Raw genomic sequence first — 21,006 nt, forward strand, 5'->3', positions numbered from 1 at the left:
CAGTCCAGGTTTAAGAAAGCAGTTTGTCTCTTATTGTTTTCTATGTTTTGTTTCCAGTGCATAAAATTATTTGACAACACTCTGCTTATTACAGAACATATTTCATGCAACATTGTTTGTTTGTTCTGTTGATTTGAATCATTTCTAATAGATGTGTAATTGGATTTGTCACAGGATGCTGCGTAGCAACCAAATCAACTGCATCGACAACAGCACGTTCACCGGTCTGAGCTCTGTGCGTCTTCTGTCTCTGTACGACAACCGGATCTCCAGCATTGCCCCAGGAGCCTTTTCCACCCTTCACTCCCTCTCCACCATGTGAGTTCAACCGGCAGCCACATTTTCTACCTGTTTTGTTGTGTTTATCCCATTCATATCAGCACCAGACCTCCCCATCCTTCATTCTCTATCCCCTAATTTTTCAAAGTCGAGGCCCTGCTGTGGAAGTTATCTGGCACACACCCACCCACACAGACACACACTCACTCACATGTTGCACGCTGGATAGTGTTCTCCTCACAGATGCTCTCCATCATTATCGACTAGATTGGTCCGGATCCCAGGACATTTGTTATCAGAGCTATATATATCTCAGCATCTGCAAAGCCACACACACACACACAAATCAGGCAGGCGTAGCATCTGCAGCCTTTGATTGGAGCTTCCTGTTGATGATCACACCTGCTGTGACCAGGACATGTACACTGCCTATTTAGTTGTGGTGCAGGGCAGGGACTTTGAAGTATGTTTTGTTTTTTTGTTTTTTGTACAGTTATTTCTTTGTACAGTTATTTCTTTTCAACACAGAGGGTGCACTGTAAGCAAAGTTATAACAAACCTGAACTCTCCAAACAACTTTGAGTTTAGTTGAATCCAATTATTACTGCAATATTTCTCTAAAAATACTTAAAATAACAAAATACATTACAGATATTAATAATTCCAAGAGAGTTTTGTTCATGATTAAAGATGCTCTATATCATTTTTATTGTCAAGCCACCTGTTTATATATAGATACTTTTAATGGCATACTGTGGAACATTCCGGGCAAAGCAACACTTAAATGGAGACTAGTAGGTGGACGACACCCCATAATAAAAGTTACATAATGCTTTAAAGAATAGGAAATCAATGTTTTGCAAGCTACACCAAATAGACCTTTAAACTATAAAGATTCACAAAGTCTACACTAGAAATGTACGTCTGTCATGACTCTTAAGTGCAGTGTTGCGAGGTCCATGAAAAAATTATCCCAATGTGCTCCCAAAAAATGTCTAAAAATATTTAAAAATTCAATTTTTTTATTAAATTTAATGTAATTTAATTATATATTTTTGTCATAGATTGTAACAAAATCATTTACATAGTCCTAACAATCTATTGTGGCCTATTGAATCTGTCCTGCTTCTCCTGTACTCTCTTCTCATCTTGTTTCATTATGCATAAACCATATATTACCATATATTAAAAAAAAAAAGTTTTATTAAGGCCATACGTTTGTCCCCCTTATCTGTCTTTTGCCATCTTTTATTGCCATTCATTGTATTATTACCAGCTATTCTTTTGATCCTATCAAAAGGAAAAATTAAAATATGCTTACGAATAGTTAAATACAAGAAGCCTACAAATCAAAGAAATATCCCATCCTAGATCATGTGCACAGATCTGTGTGAGTTGAGTTGAGCGGGGGCACTGTTGGACCCCTTCTCTCTGCGGTGTCGATCTGCGCTCTCTACAGATGCACACCTTGTCAAACTATAAGGAAAGGCTGCTGCAGACAGTATTTGCCATGGGGAAATTCCATAAATTAATGGAGAAATTCCCCAATTAGTGATGTGATATGTTAGTATTTTGCGGCCGCACACATTTTAAAACCAGCAAGAAAACCGCAACCTGCAGAGACAGATTTTTTGCTACAACTTTCTTTGTGCAGGAAAACCTCAAACCTAGCAACTTTGATACTGTGTAAATATGCAACATAACTCCATATAGTTAGGCCTGGTACACTGCTAGTCTATATACTGTTTCTCCCACTGCTTCTTGGCCCATTATTCCTGTTGTCTAATACATTTGTTTCTGTTCTGTAACTGCTGAACTCACCACTTGCTGTAGGAGCTTGACATCTTTGTTCTTCTTTGTTCTCTCCTGCCTGGTGTTTTTCACTATGCCCCACTGTGTACATGTCATTTTCGATTCAAGTTCTTGTTTTGCAAGGAGACAAGACAAGTACCAGTGGGTAGGACACATTGTGCATCGTAACATTACATAGTTTTGCTCAGTGGTCCTGATTATGGATACAAGAATCGAGAGATAAGATATAGATCCTTCATCCCTGTCATTGTGACACATTAGTATTCATCTAACATCCCCTCTGTAGATTCAACATTGTGTTTCTCTTGTCTGTAATATCTACCTCCTATAATACATGGGTTCCCAACAGAGTTTGGTCATTTAATTAAGAGATTAAACTCGATGAAGAGGAAGGAAAGGATTTGGCTTAAGCCTGGTTGCCATGCGGGGAGGTCAATTCATTACAAGGAAATTAGAAAATAACTCATCCTTATCTCTTAGCAGTTTTAATATGAAGTCCACTAATGTACAGTGCATATGCAAGTTTTATGGTTTATATGAGGAGATAAAAAAGGGTAAAACTTTCAAGGGAGATACAATAATGGATAATCTAATAAATAAATAGTCAAAATTAGGTTTAGGGTATATGGGGAAAAAATGAAATCTGGTCTCCCTGTGATGATGTCATAGTATGGTCATATAGACATTCATTATTTCTATACTTAATAATAGAAATAGACACTTTTCCCCACTCACTCAGAGCCTTACAAAGGTTAACAAATAGGAGAAGTGAGTGCCAGCAGGATTCACAGTGAAACAGTGAAGTGTGAACCTTCACAAGAAGCAGATGTTTTTTCCTCCAAATACAGTGTGCATGAAATGTGATAAAAATTAAATCATGACATGGCTCTAAGAAAATTGCAATATAATCTACCCATAAATCAAATGAATGTTTCAAAATGGTGTCTTGTTCTTCTCCATTTTATATTCAGACATTTCAAAATTTCTAAATAAATGAATAACACTGATAACCTTTTCTTCTATTCACTTTTGTGGGCAAGCCAAATAAAATGCTAACCTTTCTTCTGTGCCTTTTTTGTATCTCCTCTCTCTGACCTCTTCTAACATTGTCTTCCAATCTGATTTATTTAAATGCAGTACACTCACCATTGTATAGAACCAGTCCCAAGTGTACCCAGTTTGCCCAATAAATATTCATACTAGCTGATCTATTATCATATAAAAGCAGTTCTTTTGAGTGGCCTATTTTTGTCTTGGTTGCCTTGGGAAAATCATTGTGCGTTTGGCATTAAGTTATTCATTTTTGTTTTTGTGCCTTTGACAGTAACCTCCTGTCCAACCCTTACGTGTGCGACTGTCATTTGGCGTGGCTGGGGCAGTGGCTGAAGAAGACCAGAGTAGTGAGTGGAAATCCTCGCTGTCAGAAACCAGCATTCCTCAAGGAGATCCCCATTCAAGATGTGGCCACTCCGGACTTCACATGTGATGGTAAAACTGTAAACACTTTAAACTGGCTGCATGCCCTTGGGTAGCTTCCATCTATTTGAAGTAGTAGAAGAAGTAGTATTAAGTGTGCAACATTTTGAGGACTTTTTCACTTTTTTGTGTTTTAAATAGTCACTAACAGTCCTAATTTCATCATTCTGGAGCCCAATGGTTGGTAGTAGACATAGTTGTAATGAGCATTTCTTATAAAATTAGAATGTTTATGGCTTTTTGTCTCCACTGTATCTTTTTTTCCTCCATATCTGTAAGCCTCTTTGCACTTAGCCTTGTTCCCTCTCCCCTCAGACTCGCTTTGAATTCATTACACTTTTCTAATTTCCTGTAGCCGTGCTGCAACCATTTAGTGAAAATGAGTTTGGAAAGTAGTTAGCGGGGTTGGCTCAAGCAAGAAAAGATGGTATCGTATCTTAATATTCACTAATGCATCTTGCACACACAATGTCACACAAACTGCTCTTAAACTCAGCACAATTCAAATAGCTTGATCCCTATCAGGCAAATTGTTCCTTTTTATCAGAGCCAGTACTCGAGGATAGAATTTTGGTTTGAAATTTGATAATCTGCCCTACCGTGAATAAACAATTTGTTCTTCCTCAAATTTGATTTTTTCCACTCGATCTACAATTTATCTAGAATTATACAAGGTGATCTTATATCTACAAGAGAATACTGTGATCAATATCTATTTGTGATGATTTGATCTATATATTTATTTACATTTTCACGTAATTCATTCAGACGTTGAGAACTGCAGAATACACTAGCAAGACGCAGATTTTTTTTTTTTTATTGTACTAAAATGACTAAGCGACGCTGCAGAATTCTACATGTATCATTGATTAAGAAAATTAATTTAGAGAATGAGGTAAGAACATAGGAGGATGTATGTCTGTGGCGGTGAAAACGGGAGTTGATTGTCAAAATGGCGTGTTGAAAATAAGCGATTAAACCTGCACAAATGACTCAAAATACAACCTCGGGTGAGTAAATAGTGAGAGGAAACCACATGAACATGGATAAACGCTATGAAAAGCCAATTTTGCAGAATAGATCTGCTTTAAAGCAAAGACTAAACCAGTTTCTATAGTTATATTGATTGATATTTCAGCTATTATTGCATTATACGTATAGGCCTAACATGCATGTCTGATTCCCCCTACCACACCATTTTCAAGGGTGGTCACACATTTCCATTAGTAATACACGGACATTTAGTCAGAAAAACTACACTTTGATTTCTCTTGACCTTTTATCTGACCAAGTAAAGATTATACAAAAACAAATATGACTTACTTACTTTGATACACAAATCTGCACACCCACATAAACATAAATGTTCTGTTATGTTGTGATTGGCACAAAGTCTCGGGCTTCATTATCCTTCATTATGGTTTTAACTCAGCTTGTTTTACATTTGGGACTATTTCAACTATTTACACACTGCAGTGCTAGATAAAAATCACTCAATTGTTTGTGTGTCACGAAAATGAGCAGCTTTAGGAGCCAAAAACAATAGCATATTGAGTGATCATTCTTATCTCTGAACAGTTACAATTACTTGGAGGGTCCTTGTCACGAAATGGTTTATTTAAATAGCTGTTTTATAACTTTGAATCAGACAGTTTGACCTTACGTTACATGACTTTTTGCAGCATCCTCATTTTCACATCTGTACGGGATTTCTCAAGTCATCTGAGGTTTTTAATATCTCTGTGACCTCCCGTACATGCACAGAGCCAGATGTTCGAACACACTAGAGTCGCTGATTTTAGCAGTCTCTAGTCATTTCATATGGATTATAAAGTACTCCAAAAACGCTGAGTAGAGAGTTAAACAGAGTTACCCCAGCGCCACATGTCAAGTCCTCATCTATCTTTAAATTGCATCTTTCTGGGTGTCCTTCTCTCCTAATGTGCCTTTAACTCCAGTCTTGGCTTTGCTCATATCTTTCCACTTGATTTGGTAAAAATATAAAACCTTAACTCTAATCCCTGTCTTTTCTTTTAGCTATGGTTTGTCGCTAATATCCTGCACTGCCTTTTGTGTCTCCCCAGGTACGGAGGATAACGGCTGCCTCCCCTCGGCTGGTTGTCCGGATGCCTGCACGTGCTCAGATGGCGTGGTGCGCTGTAGCAACAGAGGGCTGCACTCTCTGCCCAAGGGCATTCCCAAGGACACCACTGAACTGTGAGTTTTAGGCACGCATATGTCACAGTTATTGCCTATTTAAAGTTGGTCAACAGTAGCTGGGAATTTTGGATGCAGAATGGATGTGGTTCATGCTTATTGTCTGCAAAATGCTGAGACGCAAAGTCATAACCACAGGAGCGTATTACACCACTGCAATACTGATGCAGCAGTTTGCCATCAACTTTGAGAGGCGATGTAGGGGTAGTCCGCAATGGTATTGAAACGCGCTCTATGTATATTATTATTTCTATTTATATGTAAGAATAGTATCTAAGAATCTACAACAAAGGCTTTGGTGGTTACAAAACACTATGTTATGATTATGAGTCTATAATTTTGTCTTAATTTGATGGAATAATAACTGTTGTAAATGTAAATTATAGTTTTATTCAAATCAAGAAGCAATTTGTGAAGAAAAGTTGAAAAATAGGAAGCAGAGCGCTCTATTTTATTAATGACATCACACGGGGAGATTTCTGTCCATAAATTTTGCACAATTTACTCAAAAAACTTTAAGCATGATTTCAACAATATAAAAAGTTTTCTTATATTTTTTATCTGTCAAATAATATTTTCTCAGTGCACTACAGTACGGTTGCTAGGTAACAGTTATGAAATTCCCTAGTGTGATGTCATGATTTACAACTAGGAAGTAAAATCTGAAACCTAAAAAATTGCCAAACTCAGAAAAAAAGCAGCATTTTTAGCAACATCTTAAATATAATGATAATGGGTGTTTTAGTCAAATGAGTAACTCAACCTGTCATAGGCGCTTTAAGGGGAAATCAGCTCTTTGACATTCATATAAAAGTGAGCACCAGCCACTTCTCTAATTCACTTTTAATAGACACTAAAGCACCAATTATTTTTCATGAATAAAATTGTGGTTTATCCAGGTATGTATGTATTTACAAAAAAGAAAGGACATTATAGACAGGGAAAGGTAACAGAAACACAGTGGAGTTATGGAAAAAGGAGGAAACTGACGATTCAAGTCATTGTATTTTTTGAAAGAACAAATGAAGACATTTCGAAGAAGACTACCTTTAACACAGTGAAAATGCCAAGCAAAGTCATTGTAAATGTCAAAATCGACTTGACTATGATTGCATGCCATCATTTAGATAAAGCAGGTGTAGAGGTGTAGTTAGAAGCAAAGGTGAATTATTCCTCCCATTGAGGCCCTGGAGTTGTGAAATGGGCCGCTGTGTAGTTAGGTCGGAGCAGGGTCAATAGCAGTGATTAGGTATTGATCAGCCTGAAGAAGACACTCCATCATACTGATGCATGACCTACTTATGACCCGAGAGAAAAGAGGCTCAAGCCCAGGCCAGGGGACCAAAAAGATGGGTGTTTCTGAGTATGATGGTGTGGAGTGATTGGTTGGCCAGTTTTTTAGTTATAGCAGCAGTTTGAGTAGACACTTCATTAGAGACAAATGATTGAATGAGCATCTATATCCTTTGTCACCATATATCATTTTGATTTGTTGACTGACTAATTAATTATTCAAGTAAATATATGGTTCCAGTGGATGAAGGAGTTTGAAAATCTATTGGTGTTGTACAATATTAGAAAGATGAAGTAAATAATTCTATTATGTAAGGAAATAAGGCGGCTCTGCTGAACAGGATTTAAGCGAGTGTAAGTGTTTAGCCATTGTCAAGGTTTCCTCCGCTCATTAGATAGATGGAGGATGTTGTTAAGATAGATTTGAGGTATTCATTGCCTTATCATAGTACAAGCCGAATGAATTTAACACATCATTTGCTGTCTCCTCTTTCAGATATCTGGAAGGCAATATGCTGACATCTGTGCCCAAGGAGTTATCGTCTCTCAAACAGCTGTTATTGGTGTATGAACCACTTTTATAATACTAAAATGTGACATAGATACAGTGCGTGTGTGTGTGTGTATTTCTGACAGTTGTGTTTTGACAGGGACCTGAGCAACAACAGCATCAGCATGTTGGCCCCATACACCTTCAGCAATATGAGTCAGCTCGCCACACTGTGAGTACAATGCACTTGCACGTACTATTACAGCTGCTACTATTGTCTCAGATTTAGACTAAACTAGGCAATAGAGCAAAAAACAACTGGAATATTTGTCTTTATTTTGATGATTTCTGTAAATGTTTTTTTCAAATAGAAGCAAATACAATTTTCGTTCCTTCTTTCTTTCTTTCTTTCTTCTTTATTTGTCAGGGATCATGTACAAATTCATTAATCTTACAAAAAAAGGATGATTTGTGCCAGATTTAGCTACTGCTACTTTCCCTCTGCAGTCCATGGCAGGTGAACACACATTAAAAAATACAAAAAAATACACATTTGATTACATTTGCTGTAAAATACAATAAAATGTTCCCATGTCCAATACATTATGTGTATGAATGAGCCTTTTTTGTTTTGTTTAATCAGTGAAAAAACATGACACGACATTTTTTCCTCCAATGTCTGAACTTCAGCAAAATTTGTACTGACAATGAATTTGAATTAAAATTGTATGTCTTTGTTGTTGTTTTTTTGTTTTTTTTACTCTTCTACGTATAAATGTCATACTGTTATTCACAGTTGATTTGTGCTAATTAGACCTTTTTGATTACGTGGACTGCATGCTAGAATGACGTGTGACTATAGTATTCAACATGTCTCCGATTCGCTGGGAGCATTTCCTACCCTGACATTTGAGATTTGCCTGCTCTGTAATTCCCTTGTCTCTAACCTGTAGCCACAGATTTTGTTAGAGTTACTGCTGAACGAAAACTGCAGTGTCACCCCATCTTTCTTGCACTGTCTTTGTCCCAGTACCGCTGTTATATTTTATGTGTAAGATGTTGTGCTGATAAATATTGTTTATAAATAAATAATAACTGTACAATTTACGCTCTACCAGTTCTGACCTTGTGTGTTTCCTGTCTTGCAGTATTCTGAGTTACAACCAGATTCGATGCATCCCGGTTCATGCTTTTGACGGACTGAAGTCTCTACGTTTACTGTGAGTAACGGCTTCAAACTGCAGTCAATATGTTGTGTGACATTACAATGTTCCACAATCCTTATACTTTAAACTTGAACTGTAGCACAGGTCAGAATTCAATGGTAGAATTTATTGTTTAACTGTCAGATTGCAGATTGGTTGGCCTAGTTTCTGGATAATATATTTGTAATTACTTGGCATATCCACAGGAAACAAAAACTGGCAGAAATTTCAGCAGGAATGTCTTTTCTGTCAAATCACAAAGAAATTGGTGCTATCTATGTAAAAAGACTTCACCAAACCGTAACAATGATAAGGTTGAACATTTGTAGATCATTAATTTGGATATTTCTTTTTAAAAAAACTGAATCTTCCATAGAGTTATATAGACCCCTGCCCTCCATTTGATATTATGACAAATTCTACATGCCTTTTGCCAACTAAAATAGCTAAATCAAGTTTATGGTCGCCATTATCCGACCACCCCAAATAGAGTATGTTGTATATGTTGTATATTTCAACACAAACCCTTGTTTTTTGTATCTGCATGCTGTGGCTGCTCCTGTCCACTCCTCCGTTACATTGTCTCCCCGTGCACCCCCTCCTCTCTCTCCTCGTTCCAATGTGGTGTTTGATGAATCGACCTTCAGCCTCAGTTTCTCTCTGTCATCCATCTGCTTGTCCACCCTCCGTCTACCAAACCCACACACACACAAGCATGCACATACACACACAAGACGCACAATATAGCTGGCCATTTATCTATTTCCCAATAAGGAGAATTCGCGATTGACCATGTTTGTGGCATTGCTGGAGATTTTGCATTTGTAAGATCATTAAAGAGCTGTAACCATAACATAAGAAGAGCTTATTTTGAGAATAACAGGCTGTTTTTCACATGTGCAAGTGAACAACAATCTCAGAACTGACCAGTGTCCACTTCTGTTAACAATATGTGACTAAATCTTACTGAAAAAATGAAATATTATCATTTACAGAGCTGATAAAAAATACACATCTTATGCTAAGTGAACATTTATTTGATACAACTGTTTACTCACATGCTCATATGCCAAGAGAGTAGTTTCTTTTGTCTGCAAACCCTATTTTTACATAAACCCCAAAACACTTAATAACTATCAGATCGTGTCTCTTATGGTGCATTAACCTTGCAGAACTTTTGAGATCCAGTTTTATACTTTGCTGCTTTCTTACTTTCATTTTACTTGATGTTTCCATGGGGACTGGTCCCTCTCTGCCCCCTCGTAGCAACCAGTTGCCAGTCAGCCATCACTGTCACTTCCTCATTACCCACAATCCCCTCTGGGCTACTGCTGTTGGGGCTGTTATACCACCAAATAAATAGTTGCACAAACACAGAATAATGCATGTAGAGTATCGAAGTATAGACTGGAGCAGATGAAAAGGACGGCACATAAACAAGAGGCTCAAAAATAATTGCAACTTGGACTCTGACCCAGACTGGCAAACAGGTTTCCAATCGAGGTTGGCTTGATAGCTGTCCCCTGCCACCGCCTTTCACTCTAATGGAATGTGAACTTATATCCAGCAGGCGACACACTTAAATGGCCAGACAGAAAGGATACGTGCACACGCCTCAGAGAGTCCTCCGGGATGGGTGCACACCAACTCATAAAGAGCACAACAGCCAAAAGGCACACAACTGCAAACACACCACCACACTACTGTTAACACACACTCCCGATGACCATAGGAGACACTTTATATTCTACACAGAGACTAGCAGAGGCCTTTATTGAGAATATGAGAATAAGCTTTCTGTTTATTTTGTGTTATTCCTTCATACATATTTTATTCATTTTCCATTATAGAAGAGGCTGATGATGGCATGTCTGTGGCTGAGGAAACACAAATAATTTGAATAATTTAGCATGCAGCAAGTCTCTGTGAAGCTGCTGTACAAAACCACTATAATTTTTAGGCTCTCTGTTTTGTGTTCTGTAACATGTCAATGGCATGTATCATTATCTTAATACTGAGAACAATCAAATCTCTTAGGGCCTAATCCTCGACTGTTTTGTTACATATAAATTTACACTTGAATTGTTCTGTTTGATTGCAGAACCCTCCATGGTAATGACCTTTCAACTATCCCAGAAGGAGCTTTCAACCACCTCACGTCGCTGTCCCACCTGTAAGCAGTTCATAATAATTTTCACATTACGCCATTATTTTTTATATGGTAAACACAACTCTTACTAATTCACTTTTCTTTTTTTTTTTCTAGTGCTCTTGGAGCCAATCCTTTGTATTGCAATTGTGATCTGCGATGGCTGTCTCAGTGGGTTAAGGCTGGTTTTAAGGAGCCTGGTAAGAATGTTAATGTCCCTCTGTGACTGTATACCATACCTGTTGTGTTATTTATCTGTTCAATGTTGTTTCTAGGCATTGCGCGCTGCACTGGACCTCCCGACATGGCTGACAGGTTGCTGCTCACCACGCCACTGAACAGGTTCCAGTGCAAAGGTAAATAGCCTCATTGTCATGCAGCTCAGAGCTCCTCTCTTCTTGTTAGTACATCGACCTATTTTCCATTATCTTTGTGAACATTAATCCCCGGATTAGGGCAGACAATCACACAGCATTGTGTTTAAAACTGGAATAAGTGGCTGCAAAGAGTTGTCAATTCCATCTCTTTAGTGAATTAGGTGTCTTTTTAGTTCAGCCAGCTGTAATGCAGACATCCACAAAGAGTATTAAGTTCATGGTAATGAGGCTTAGAGGAAATTAGGTTACTTCCAAACTCCACTAAACTCAAAATGTTTTTTATTAAAACATTTTACAAAATTACAATATAATTACTAGTGCAGCTTTCATAGTGAAAGATGTTGTCGTTTTCTGTGAGTCATGTACCACACAAAGAGTTGTTGAACAAAATTTTGCACATTATAACCATAGCGTCCTTGTTGAGTGTAGATTGCGTCATTTGTAGCATGTGCTTCAAGACAAGGTTCTGAAATAAAAGTGAGATTTCTGGTTTGGGACTGGCTAAAAACACGGAGATATCCTTGAGTGCACTGAAAAAAGATCCAGGTTGAGATCATATTTTTGTTTTCCTCTTCTCTTCACGCTGTTATAACACCATGTTTCTTCTCTTTGTGCCTCAGGTCCAGCTGACATTAGCCTGATGTCCAAGTGTGCACCCTGCCTGGCTTCTCCCTGCCAGAACAATGGGACGTGTGTCTCTGATGCCGCTGGAGTGTACCACTGCACCTGTCCCTATGGGTTTAAGGTGAGCCCACTGCTGGAAATAATAGTGAAAGCCTTTCTGGAACTGAATGTTCTCAGAAAACTAAAAACCTTTATTACCTCTGGGAAATATAACATTTGAAGTAGTTTCACTTTTTATTTTTATGTCGTAATTCTGACAATAGGGTAAATACTTGCAACTTCAGGACAATAAACAGAACAAGTAGTTAACATTTTTGGCTTATATAGTAGTTTTGTAGATTATGTAACTCATTACTAAACTACTGTTTAGTGAATTTGCTCACTTTTATGAAGGCAACTGCTATCTTTGCCTTAATCAGATTCTTATAAAGTTCAACAGTTTTTATTCAGTTGTCCATTATTCTGCAGATGCACATATTGTAATTGATGTGAATCCAGTAACCACAAAAAGATGTAACTTTGCTCCTGGACCCATGAAATTGGCTGTGTGTGCAGAGATACGGGAGATGGATAGCCTTGCTGCATAAGCCTGTGGTATTAGCAGTATTATCAGGCTTAGTTGCATAGCTCGCATGCATAATGTATCTACCTGTTCGTCAATAGAGAAATGATGACCACAGCTGGCTGCTCTGGGGGTATTGACCCATCAAACAACAGTGGGTGTAATAATTGTCTGGACCCTCGCATTAGGAAACATGCAAATCTACTGCCCAAGGGGCCTGCATTTGCATAGGGGCTTGATATGTATGGTTATGAGTGCAAGTGTAGATTGGACAATTTGTTATAAGTGAGTATATTTTTTATATTGTAATGTTAAACAAGTATTTAGTTGGCAAATTACTGTGCCAATATGTTCTAATCTTATAATTCATATCCCGTAGTATAGTAATGTATGGGTCTGACGTCTACTACAATATATTTCTAGAGCAATGTCAATACCCATGTCTATAATCACTAGAAAGAAGGCGTTTTGCAGTGTGTGCACTGCCAACATACAGATACCTGCTCTTTATGATAATGGTTTTGAGATCAGGAGAAAACAGAATGTATTGGACAAACTAAGATCCAAGAAATGTCCTTTAAAATGACAGTCAGCAATAACCAACTGTGAGTGTCAAAAATGAGAGGCCACCTGCTGTGTTAATAGTGTTTTTTTGTTTTTTTTCATCTGCCACATTAGCATACTAGCTGTTGCCCTGAAATGATAGCAGCTCATTCTAGACAAATAGGACCCGACATGAAATTAAGGGATAATTTGTTTGGGTTGTGTTTAAAAATCTATTCAAATATTAACTGTCTCGTGTTGCTTGCTCTGCCCCAGGGTCAAAACTGTGAAATTCCCATCAACGCCTGTGTTAGCTTCCCCTGCGCTAATGGAGGAACCTGCCACATCGAGCCAGGAATAGAGGACCATTTCAGGTAACATGGGGTCTGCAGTCACCAGACATTATCCTAATCCTATTGTAAGCACATAAGAAAATATTAACAGTATGAATGCAATCTTTGAAAACCTTTGAGCTTGGCCTGTGCTGTTTAACTGGACAATGCATTAGACCAGATAACAACACACTGACGCACTGATGCTTTTTCCATCTTGTGTGCGTGTCGGGAAGAGGCCAAGGAATCCCCATTTGGTTTGTGCTTTAAATCCGCGTCCTCTTCGAACTTACCTGTTAATAGAGATTGTCATTACAAATACTGTGAACAGAAATTACTATAAATCAGAACATTTTGGAGTCACATGGAATGACAATACAATTCTGTTATGAAGTAGGGCTTCATTTAATAGTATTGAACAGAAATCCATTAGCATTTTAAGTGCTAATTATGCTGCTGTAACCGCAGCACAAACCACGTGTACCTGACCTTTCTCTTCAGGTTTATTTACCAAGAAAAAACTCCCTGTGTGACACTTGTTTACAGGAAGCCAATGCTTTTACTTCACATAGGATTCAATTTCCTTCACAGATAAGCGTGAAAATTGAGACAAAGATGGCAGTATAGTTTTGTTGACACAAATCTTACATTTTAATTGGCCTTGGCTTATTCCAAAATGTGTCCCCAAATGCTGTACTGCAGCGGCTCACTGCTTTAGTGTGAAGAATGGGTCAAATGCAGAGAATGAATTAACCAGAAAAATTGTGGGCATATATGTAAGATGTTTTAGAAAATACATTTCAATTGCCCATAGTTCTCCAGATTGACAAAGGAACTTCTTTTTTAACTAATGACCTCATAGTCTGAACACTTTCATTGATATTTGCTTGGCATTGCCATTCACCCACTGTCCATGATCCTCCTTGTCAACAGATCATGATATACAAGCAGTACGATTGAATCGATTGCCCAGAATATATTCAGCAGATTTGTCCCTTAACAAGGCCTTTGCTCTTTGAATTCCCTTGATATGTGTCTGGCCTTTAACTTGTGCGTGGTAATGCTATTAGGGCTCTTTTTACCCTTTACACATTGTCCGTTAATGTTAATACCAACACAGGTAAATCCCCATGCCCTCGCAGAGACGCAGAAGGGGAGTCAGACCATGGTCCTTTGACATTTTAACATGGGACATAATCAGATGGGCCTGTCCAATTAGCCCCACTCAGAGAGGAGAGCCATTTGTCAAAGTATATGTTTAAATGTCAGGACATGAATTTGATTGGTGGCCAGTGATCTTTGACCCAATCATGTATAATATCCTTTTTTAAGTCGATGTTTGGTCTCAAGATTTTATATAGATGTATATATATATATATATTTCTTATGCAGAATAAGTGTCAATGTCTAGACACTATAAAAAGATAAAAAGACAGGGAACTTCATGGAGAATGACTCGCTTGATATAGAGCATGAAGAGGTTTGGAGAGAGACTAAGCAAATGAAGCCAAAGACAACTTCATGTTTTTGATGAGGACACAGGATTATAAATGGTTAAAACCTCTACAAGTCAGTTTGCGTAATATATACTCTTTAAGGTCAGATCTTCCGTGTACACATGTTTGCATTGAGCCCTTTGAAAGCATCTTACATTACGCCTAGTGTTTCCAGTTGTAATCAAAAAATAGGCTGTGCAGCGTGGGAAGCCAGCACTGCAGAGATAAGTGAAGGAAAAGTTTGATTAGATGAGCTGAAAAATAAAACTAAAAGAAAGAAAAAGCCAGGAACAAATCAATAGCCCACACAACAGACCTTAACAAAGTGTAACAAATATTGTGTTGGATAAAAGTGTTTTCCTGCATCAAAGGTGCAGGAATGACCTTGCTGTAAAGGTATTTGCAGTAAAAGTGGTAACAAACTGTATAGTATAAACAGCTGGGTTGAGATACAGAATATGGAGCAACATATAAAGAATAAAACTAAAGGCCTAATTCAACAAAGAAAAGATTTGATGAGTGTGAATAAAACAAGGGAGCAAGATGGTCAGAAATGAGGAGGAAGAGGAGGCTTCAATAATTCCTTCTGAGTGCCACATGTGGGCGATGTCCAACAGCGCCAGCATCTTTGAGGTCTTAGGTTAGCTTGCAATTTTTCTTTTTTCAGCATAATTAAATGTTAAAGAAAGAAAGACTGGAGAGCAACACTGGCTATGTTTGTATCAAAGGAAATACCGGTCAAATCTTGGTATCTTTTACATCTTTTTATGCTACGCTAAATTATAATCAGTGTTAGGTAATTATTTTAGCATATAGAAAAATAAAACCATCTTCTAAATAAAGTGGATGAGTGTAAACATAGTGTGCCATGTTTCAACTATTTTATTTTTTGTCTTTTTGATTTTTCATTTATTTCACTTTTTTCTAACAGAAATTCCCTGTCATTGGATTTCAAAGTGGAACATAGTCGAGCTGTAGTTTACACTGTGAGCAGCCATGTTCAAATTTCATTTGAGCTATAAAATGTGACATGGAATGGTCTCTCTTTGTTGGACAGCTAAATATAGATGTGCTTTGGCTCCAGTGGAGGGAGAAAGCACGGGGCAATCTGTTGTATTTGAGGCTCTTACAGGGGAAATTTAAGCAGACACGAGCGGCTGATTGATAGAGCGATTGATTTTATTTCCACTTCTTGCAGCTGGAGAGAGGGAGAGCCTCTGCAACCATCTAATAATGAGCATTTTGTGTGTAGCTGTGTGTGTCTACCGGGATTCGAAGGCCAGCGATGTGAGATAAACCCAGACGACTGTGAAGACAACGACTGTGAAAACAACTCCACCTGTGTCGATGGAGTCAACAACTACACTTGCCTATGTCCACCCAACTACACAGGTACAACTGCCTATTCTGAATACTCAAATGCACCGTTAAACTTCCAATAGTCAAGCCCTAAAACTGTACGTGTTTGCCCCTGCCCAGCTGACAGGGTCACAGAGTCCCAACAGCACACGCAGTCATATTTTCCACTTTGCTGGATGGTGAGTTAGTAAAAGACAGGCTCTCTGCGCTGACCTGAAACTGCTCCTCAAGGAGGCATCACACGAGAAAGGAGAAGGGAGAGATGGGAAAGCGTGCGCTCTGGAAGAAATGGGAAAAATAAACATGGAGAGGAAAGCAGAAGTACAGTGTGGATAGAAAAAAAATCATATGAAATCTAAATTATTATGTGTTTAGTGATAAAACATCTAAAACTCTGAGAGGGGCCATCTGACGTGCAGTGGTTAAGACATAATGGCCAGTTTGTCTCAGTTTTGAGGTCTTGTATTGAGAGTCCAGCACAATGTATGCACTTTGGCATTGTATCATATGCTTCTAATTCTCTGTTTTTAACAATGCAGCAGACTAACCAACTCAAGCCCGAATAAGATTAGTCAAATCTGTAGGAAAATCTGTAAATATTTAAATTGGGGTGATTCTAATCCCTGAAGACCGAAATGCTGACATGGGATCTGAGCTTATTTTTGATCTGTGTCAGCGTCCTTTTATAGCACAGCTGTTCCCCTTTGACACTGGACCTCAGTCAATGCACACACCATGTCATTATCGTATTTGGCAACGACAGGCTTTTGCGTTGCCAGGTACCTGACCACATCCAGCTGGTCCTCCGGCTCCACTCGGCCCAGTAAACCATAATCATCAGGTGTCACATTAAGAGGACAGTCCTTCACCAGTCACCTGACTTTCCCTCACTCAGCAGCAAAATTTAAGGTCATAAAACTTAAAAAAAAAATGATATAGACTTTGTACAGTATAAACATGTTTCAGAATCAGAGGGTGCTGTTTAGGAAATGAGCTTGTGCTTCTTTAATTAAAAAGGTCACTGGGTGTACTGTAACATATGAGATTGTTTCAGCCAGGCCACAAATGTAAAGTGCCACTGTTTACAGTCAGGATTCATTGTGAATGTGAATGGATTATTAATAGACAATGAATTGTTGTTCATACATGTAAAAAATGTACTCAGTTACAATGTCGTGTTTTTCTGTATGTGTTCTGCTTATGTGACGCCATATGTGCTCATAAAGTTCCATTAGTATGAGAAAGTTTTGAATTTATTTAATGATGTCCATTTTTTATAGATGTAGGTTATAGGTTACATGTACTACAGTGAAAATAATATAGACCAGAGCCAGAGCTTGAATGAGAATCCAAGCAAAGTTAATTTCTTTGTACAAAAACATCTTATGGGATACTGCTGGAGACGGCTAGGTGGGCAGTAACTGGAGATTAGATTTAACGCAAACAAAGCAATGGAAAAATCTTCAGTTCCCTCTTCCTGTACAGGACCAACTGCATGATTCACAGTAGACGACTCACAACCTCTCTGTATATCTGGGCACGGCGAGCCAAGGAAATGACAAGACGCCAGGGTAGACCAACTAGACATCAGTTTTACTAGGGCAACTACTGCTGCTGTTCTCACCTTAACTAGTGAATAGACATTGCTCCATAGAGATAAACTAATATTCAAGCAACAATCATGTTTTTACTAGGTGATCTTTGTGAAGAAGTGGTGGACCATTGCCTGCCAGGATTTGATCCCTGTCAGCATGACTCCAAGTGCCTCCAGGTCGGCCGCAGCTACAGGTGAGAGATTACCCCTTGACCTGACTCAACAGTAAATCTTTAACCATAGATTGGACAAGCAAGAAGTATTTGAGAGATATAAACAGCGCTCAATAGTGAGCCTTTGACTCTGTGGTAATGTTTCCATGTGATTACAGGTGCGAGTGTTTGCCTGGTTACATTGGCCAGCGCTGTGAGCAGGACTATAACGACTGCCTGGAGAACAAGTGTCAGCACGGGGCAGAGTGTGTGGACGCAGTGAACGGTTATACCTGCATCTGCAAAGAGGGCTTCAGGTACATTGAAGCATTCTCACACACTGGGGGCTGGGCTTGGAGGAGATACAGATGGTACTTCATAATCGGACACTTGACTGTCTAGACCTAATGCCAGTGTGTGTGTGTGTGTGTGGGGGGGGGGGTGTGTGTGCGTGTGCGGGGGTGCGTGTGTGTGTGTGTGTGTGTGTGTGTGCTCAACCAGCAGATGTAGCTCCATGTGGTTAATTATAGCCGAGACTGTTGGCAAGAAAGAAACAAATTCATCACAAGGGACACACAAGATTAAAAACAATGAGAAAAGATTGAGATTTTCAGAAGGAAAAGCACATCAGTTTATTTCGATTTCAAAGAAGCAAGTGTGTAACAACTTGCTTGTTTGAAATTGTACAGGCACGACAAACTGCCTCATTGAAGTCCTATGAATAACTAATGTTCTGTTGAATCTTCCATCACAGTGGGCTGTTCTGCGAGAACCCTCCACCAATGATCTTGCTTCAGACCAGCCCATGTGACCAGTCCGATTGCCAAAACGGTGCCCAGTGCCTGGTGGTTGCTGAGGAACCCGTCTGCCGCTGCATGCCGGGTTTCTATGGCAATAAATGCGACAAGATGGCCACCGTTCACTTCCTCGGAAGAGATGCATATGTGGGGTTGCCAAGTATGAAGCTCCCCTCCAGAGTTCATATTTCTTTACAGGTATGAGAAGTCTATTTGTTAAATTGAGTATTTTTATTTTTATTAGGTTGCAGTAGACAAAAGCTGATGGAGAACATCCACACTCCACACAAATACACATGCTGTATTTTATGAGTACAAAAGCTGTTTTTGTACTATGAGGTCTTGAAAGCGATTGGGGTCTGCTTCAAATCATTCTTGATTTGAAGCAGAAGAAGAAAAAGAATATTTTTAAGTATTTAGTTTGTATTTCCATGGCAGAGCAGACATTCATGACCAATCACAGACACACCATTCCACAGTGCATATATTTGAGACACCAGAGAGCCCTATGTTACCTGAAACCCCGCTCCATCTCCTCCTTTTTAGGCTATGCAGCAACTGAATAGTGCACAGGAAGAGAAGGCAGCTCTAATTGATGTTTAGCACCTGTTCTGGATGTTAGCGTATGTGAATGTATGTGGCCTGGGATTCAGTGGTTCTGCCAGGGGCGTTTGGTGTCAATGCCAAGCCTGTTAAAGCTCTACCAAGAGGCTCTAAGTCAAAGGAAGGAGAGAAACTGAAAAAAGGGCCACCACACTTCATAAATCACTCCACGCTTTTTTTTCGCCGTCTCTTTAACACGGCTCTTGTCTCTCCTGATTTTCTGGCCTAGTTTTTTCTGTTGTTCTCTCCTTTGCAATGCCCTCTCTCTCTCCTTTCTCTGGCAGCTTGTTAGCAGGTGTTGACTTGGCTATGCTCCATTGAAGCCGGAGTGTTAAGTGCTTGGCCCCTTGGCCTCACTTCCACTCACTAGTTAGTTAGCGCTTAGCGGCGTGTGCCAGTAAGTGTGACATGCCAAGTGTGCACGTACAGGAGAGGGAGGGGCGGCTCATCTCATTCAAGGCCATGGACTGGAATTTGCATTTCATCCTTATTACCTTTTGCTGAGGGCTATTGGCATCTGCATAATGTATGTGATTGGGATTCATTGTGGTATCATGGTTATCATGTCACATTAAAGGGCCAATCAAATTATGTAAACACAGTCACACACATTCATTGCCAAAGTGTGTAAGAGTAAAAAGCATGCCACTGTTGTTATATACAGAGCTGTCTTAGATAGTGGAACGTGAATACAGAGCGATTGCTCCACTACACAAACTCAATCAGCTGTTTATTGATATACACTTGCTTTTACTGGTAACATGGCAATGTATTAGCATCCAACTGGATGCTAATACATAGTCTGGTTATTTTATTGTGTTTGTGTAGGTGGCCACTGAAAAGGACAATGGCGTTTTGCTGTATAAAGAGGACCATGACCCTCTGGCTCTGGAACTGTACCAGGGACATATACGACTCATCTATGACATCGCAAGCTATCCACCAACCACTGTGTACAGGTAGGAAGAACACATTAAACACAGAAACTATATAGGCCTACTGCACTGTAGTAATAACTTTCTTACAAAGTATGCACTGAAGCACTGTATGTCAAAGCAAACATTGTGGGTGCACTAGTGTGATTAGTGTGGTCTGGTTAAAGCAGGAAATGTACAAGTAAGGACACAGTCAGGCAAAGCATAATTGAATTGGAAAAAACTAAAATGTAGAGATGTATGTGATGTAGTCCTGGCTGGAATGAGAATTAGTCATGTGTCGGACCAACACAAGGTCGCAGTGAGAGGGAGGTACAGTGCTGCCAGCCCTTTGCTTCTGATGCTAATGTGCAGCAGGTTCAGAACAAATCTGATTTAAGGATAAGGACATTATGTCATCAGAAATCGGACTCTACCAGGAGCTGTGGGCCAGAGAACTTAGGTCTCTGTTTACATTGTCAAGGACAGGAGTCTCTGTAGCAGACAGATCAGGGTAATCACATTTGTTAAGGTCATACTTTATTAAAGATCTGGAGGGGAAAGAGTACCAAACATTTGTCATGGTAGATGAGCTATTGCATCATCATCATTATTATTATTATTATTATTATTATTATTATTATTATTATTATTATTGTGGTTATACTGTTGCATGCCCAAATAGCAATTAATGCCATCCATCCATCCATCCATTTTCTTCCGCTTATCCGG

At 39.0% G+C, this 21,006-nt stretch overlaps 2 protein-coding genes across 2 annotated transcripts in view; both read left to right on the plus strand.

The window, feature by feature from the left end:
* Positions 1–21,006, plus strand: part of slit3 (slit homolog 3 (Drosophila)) — a 199,544-nt gene that overhangs the window by 167,933 nt on the left and 10,605 nt on the right. The window contains exons 18-33 of the mRNA XM_033974025.2: positions 175–318; positions 3,416–3,579; positions 5,652–5,784; positions 7,574–7,642; positions 7,728–7,799; positions 8,716–8,787; positions 10,874–10,945; positions 11,039–11,121; positions 11,197–11,277; positions 11,919–12,043; positions 13,304–13,401; positions 16,108–16,247; positions 17,909–18,002; positions 18,140–18,277; positions 18,715–18,955; positions 20,189–20,319. Coding sequence (XP_033829916.1) covers positions 175–318; positions 3,416–3,579; positions 5,652–5,784; positions 7,574–7,642; positions 7,728–7,799; positions 8,716–8,787; positions 10,874–10,945; positions 11,039–11,121; positions 11,197–11,277; positions 11,919–12,043; positions 13,304–13,401; positions 16,108–16,247; positions 17,909–18,002; positions 18,140–18,277; positions 18,715–18,955; positions 20,189–20,319 — 1,857 coding nt within the window. The remainder of the gene's footprint in view (positions 1–174; positions 319–3,415; positions 3,580–5,651; positions 5,785–7,573; positions 7,643–7,727; positions 7,800–8,715; positions 8,788–10,873; positions 10,946–11,038; positions 11,122–11,196; positions 11,278–11,918; positions 12,044–13,303; positions 13,402–16,107; positions 16,248–17,908; positions 18,003–18,139; positions 18,278–18,714; positions 18,956–20,188; positions 20,320–21,006) is intronic.
* The window catches only part of ttc9c (tetratricopeptide repeat domain 9C), a 162,441-nt gene that overhangs the window by 100,156 nt on the left and 41,279 nt on the right, over positions 1–21,006 (plus strand). The window lies entirely within an intron of this gene.

The sequence above is a fragment of the Periophthalmus magnuspinnatus genome, chromosome 10 (genome assembly GCF_009829125.3).
Source record: "Periophthalmus magnuspinnatus isolate fPerMag1 chromosome 10, fPerMag1.2.pri, whole genome shotgun sequence".
Taxonomy (NCBI): Eukaryota; Metazoa; Chordata; class Actinopteri; order Gobiiformes; family Gobiidae; genus Periophthalmus; species Periophthalmus magnuspinnatus.